Raw genomic sequence first — 4,010 nt, 5'->3', positions numbered from 1 at the left:
GCTGGGCCGATCGTCCAGTTCTTGCCCCTGCGCCATCTCCAAAACGGACGAGTCGCCGAGTCGTCCTCACTCGACAAAACTCCACGGGACCTTTTGTGGCTGACGGCGAGTGGAAAACTAAACAAGGATGCAGAAAGTTTGGGTGGAATTATCAAGAAAAGGAATCTTTTCTGGAAAATCCCACTGGGATGTGATCTTGGAAAGGAGCTTTCCACCTGCAGCTTGGCCCAGGGATGGAGCGCGGGGCAAGTTTCCGGGAAAAATGCACGGGAAAGGATGAACCCCCAAGAGTTTGTCTCAATGAATCCAACATAGTTCACTCCTACAGCGAGAGTCTTGTCCTTCCGGTGTCAAAAGGGGGGTCATTGGTAAAGAAGGTAATTTTTGAGAGATTTGGGCAAAGGTAGCGTCGCGATCTCACACAGCCGGTTCTTGCCCAAAGCGAGGCGCACCGAACGCCGGCAAAGGTCCATCAGCGGTAAAGGTTCGGCTAAAAGGGAAACAGATCCAAAATTAGCACCGTTCACAAATTAAGTACAGTCCAAATTCAACCAGCCGTTTGACCGCACAGACAGGTCGAGATCTTTCAGTGAGCCCAGCTGTATACCGGATGTAATTTAAAAAAAAACAACGGACAAAATTGGTACAGTTCACAGCAAAATGGCTTTGCGCGTTAAGATTAAGATTGATCGCAGAGGCCAAATTCATCATTTAACTTGCTGGAATGAGATCAGCCCCGATCTAGATCCGTGTTTCTCAATCTCAGCACCTTCAAAATGCGTGGACTTCAACTCCCAGAATTCCCCAGCCCGGCCTGCAGGATTCTGGGAGTTGCAGTCCTCACCTGCTGGAGGGGGGATTCTGGGAATTGAAGTCCGTCCATTTTAAAGTTGCTGCCATTGAGAAAGGCTGACATCCATTACCACAAAGTCAAATTGCCACCAGTTCTTTCTGGTCTGAGAAATGCGTATTTTTTTTTATTTTTCTTAAATTAGCCCAAATCCTTCGTCTGCTAGATCCAGAAAATCTCTAGGTGGCCAGAGGAAGAATCGGTCGGTTCCCTTTGGCGTCACAAATCCCCGACTTCCAAAGTGAGTTAAGACGACAGAGATGAAATAAGCTCGTTCTGGCAATTAGCTTTGTCTACAACACTAATTTTGGAAATTTAGCGGAGTCAGGCGGGGGGAGGAAAAAAAAATCAGCACCGTTGCATAGTAGCCGAGACCGATTTTGACCTCCCCACTCCAGAGAAAAAAGTCTCATCCTGTTGACTAAGTTCGGCTAAGTCATCCCACTTAAAAGCAACACCTGCAGGAAAACGTCACGAATATCGGCAATTAAATCTCTTTTTTTTTGCAATGACTTATTTCTCCCAGCTGCCGTTTCCTCCTCCGGCAGATTTTCCAAAGACGGTTGCCAACGGCAAGCCTCAAATCATGCACGCCAACGGCTAAGCCACACGGGAGAGCACCGGGTGGCATTCCGTGTGTCAGAATTGGTCACCCAACCCAACACGCCCGAGAGGACGGCAAGCAGTGCCAAAATGTTACTGACCAAACTCTCCTGGATTCAGAAGTTCTGAATTAAGGGTTGGGGGAAGCCCACTTGAGGATAATTCACTAACTTTTCTGCCTGAAATTTCGTCTTGACCGGCTTCGCTTTGCTATAGCGTGTAGGTAGTCCCTTGGCCTATATGACCACAAACGAGCGCAAAGTTTCCATTGCTAAGCAAGGCAGTTGCTGAGTTTTGCTGCATTTTACAACTTTTTTTTGCCACTTGCGAATCACTGAATTTGTTAAGCAAATCGTGCCGTCATTAAGCGAATCTGGCTTCTTCCGTTGACTTTGCTTGCCAGAACACAGGTGGAGAAGAGAAGAGAAGAGAAGAGAAGAATAGAATAGAATAGAATAGAATAGAATAGAATAGAATAGAATAGAATAGAATAGAATAGAATAGAATAAGGAATGGAGTGGAGTGGAGTGGAGTGGAGTGGAATGGAATGGAATGGAATGGAATAGAATAGAATAGAATAGAATAGAATAGAATAGAATAGAAGATGGAATAGAAGATGGAATGGAATGGAATGGAATGGAATGGAATAGAATAGAATAGAATAGAATAGAATAGAATAGAATAGAATAAATAGAATAGAATAGAATAGAATAGATTGTAGGATAGGACAGGATAGGATAGAAATTAGAATAGAATAGAAGAGAATAGAATTGAATAATGCAGAATAGAATATAAAATAGAATAGAATAAGGATAGAAATAGGATAGAATAGAAATAGAGAATAAAATAGAAATAGAATAGAGAATAGAAATAGAACAGAACAGAATAGAACAGAGGGGAAAACCAAGTTGCTAGATCTCAAGGCTACAGAGAAGAGTTGGAGCAAAACTGATTTTGGCACTCGCTTCTCTGGGCAAGGGTCTTCTTCTCCCTGGGTGACCAGCTCAGCAGGCAGCCCCGAATCACCAGGAAATGCAATGCAATCCTACCCTTAAATAAATACATAAACAGACAGCATTACAGCTGGGAGGGTCTACAAAACCTGCTGGCACAAAAACCATCAATCAAGCGATTGATTGGTTGATTCCCTGCACTGCCTTTTAAGAAAGCGGCGTCTGTACGTCGTGGATGCAAATCCCAAGATGCAGACCCGCCTCCCCCATCCCCAAATTCTCCCCGTGCCCCCTTTTCCTAGTGTTTCGCCCCCTTGGGAGAGAGGAAATATTTTCCCCGATCCAGGATTTGGAGAAAACCCGAGGCTGTTCCACTTTATCTGCCAAAAAACAAAAACAAAACCAATTTGCAAAAGATAATAAATCCCAACTTGGGTTGCTAAGCCAGCTGAAACCCACCAAGCACCAAGCAAGATTGTGCCACACACCAGGAATCAAAAAAGAGGCAGACAAATGCAAAAAAAAAAAAAAAAAAAAGGCATATTCTGGAGAATTATGACTCAGCAACTAAGTCTTAAAACTCTTTTGTCATTGACAGGAATTTAGCTGTCTGGTTGCAGATAAGCCAACAGGCCCACCGGCTGCTGTTTTGTTTTTTTAAAACGCGTCCTCACCCCCACACAAAAAAAATAAAAAAATACCACAGAGGGCAGGATTTTAGATTTAGATTTTAAATTTTAATCCATTGATTTGCTCAGTTTCCCTCTTCTCAGCAAAACCGGCGTCTCTTCTCTTGTGAAAATGGGAGCCCCCGGTTTGCAAAGAAACACCCCCCCCAAAAAAGCACCAAGAAGCGAGAAAAATCAACCCAGCATCAAATTTTGACATAATTTGTGAGCCTCGGTTGGTAAAGATGAGCTTCAAAGAGCAAATTGTGTAGAAATCAACACACACTGTTCGGAAGTCACACAAATGAGGAGCCAGATTGTTGGAGGGCAACAGGCCGAGTCTATAAACTGCTTAGAGAGGGCTGTAAAAGAATTATGAAACGGTATATAAGTCTAAGTGCTATTGCTTGGGAAGGGAGGAAGGAAGGAAGGAAGGAAGGAAGGAAGACAAGAAGGAAGGAAGGAAGGAAGACAAGAAGGAAGGAAGACAAGAAGGAAGGCAGGTGGTGCCGTGGTTAGAATACAGAATTGCAGTCTAAACTCTGCCCACTGCCATCAGTTCGATCTTGACCGGCTCAAGGTCGACTCAGCCTTCCATCCTTCCGAGGTCGGTAAAGTGAGGGCCCAGATTGTTGGGGGGCAATAGGCCAACTCTGTAAACCGCTGAGAGAGGGCTGTTAAGAACTGTGAAGCGGTCTATAAGTCTAAGTGTTACTGCTGCTATTGCTAATTATCCCGTACAGAGGCCCAATTAGAACCAGGTATCACGAAAGCGAAGAGACTTACGGTCGAGGCCGTTCAAGTATCGCATCTGGATTTCACAGTGGCCCCACACGGCGCTCACCACGGGGTGCAGTTTTTTCCCTTTCAGCCCCCGAAAGGCCACGCCCATGTACTGTCCGTCCACGATGAAGCTCAGGGTCCCGTCGTCCATGT

At 44.9% G+C, this 4,010-nt stretch overlaps 1 protein-coding gene across 1 annotated transcript; it reads right to left on the bottom strand.

Moving 5' to 3' along the window:
- Positions 1-362: 362 nt before the first annotated feature.
- LOC107300903 (SPRY domain-containing SOCS box protein 1-like) lies at positions 363-4,008 on the bottom strand. The gene is made up of 2 exons (XM_015830185.1): positions 3,861-4,008; positions 363-490 (listed from the first exon to the last, which is right to left on the bottom strand). The coding sequence occupies exons 1-2, from the start codon at positions 4,006-4,008 to the stop codon at positions 363-365; spliced, it is 276 nt and encodes a 91-aa protein (XP_015685671.1).
- Between the last annotated feature and the right edge of the window lie 2 nt (positions 4,009-4,010).

Source organism: Protobothrops mucrosquamatus, unplaced genomic scaffold (assembly GCF_001527695.2).
Source record: "Protobothrops mucrosquamatus isolate PMUCROS unplaced genomic scaffold, P.Mucros_1.0 scaffold9049, whole genome shotgun sequence".
Classification (NCBI taxonomy): Eukaryota; Metazoa; Chordata; class Lepidosauria; order Squamata; family Viperidae; genus Protobothrops; species Protobothrops mucrosquamatus.
Note: the sequence above shows the minus strand (reverse complement) of the source record. Positions and strands in the feature narration are given on the sequence as shown.

Bases quoted from the DNA above. Each gene is read 5' to 3' on its own strand.
- LOC107300903 (XM_015830185.1), bottom strand. From the start codon at position 4,008: ATGGACGACGGGACCCTGAGCTTCATCGTGGACGGACAGTACATGGGC. The intron at 491-3,860 runs GTAAGTCTCTTC...TTTCCCTTTTAG, and splicing joins ATACTTGAACGGCCTCGACC to CCGAACCTTTACCGCTGATG.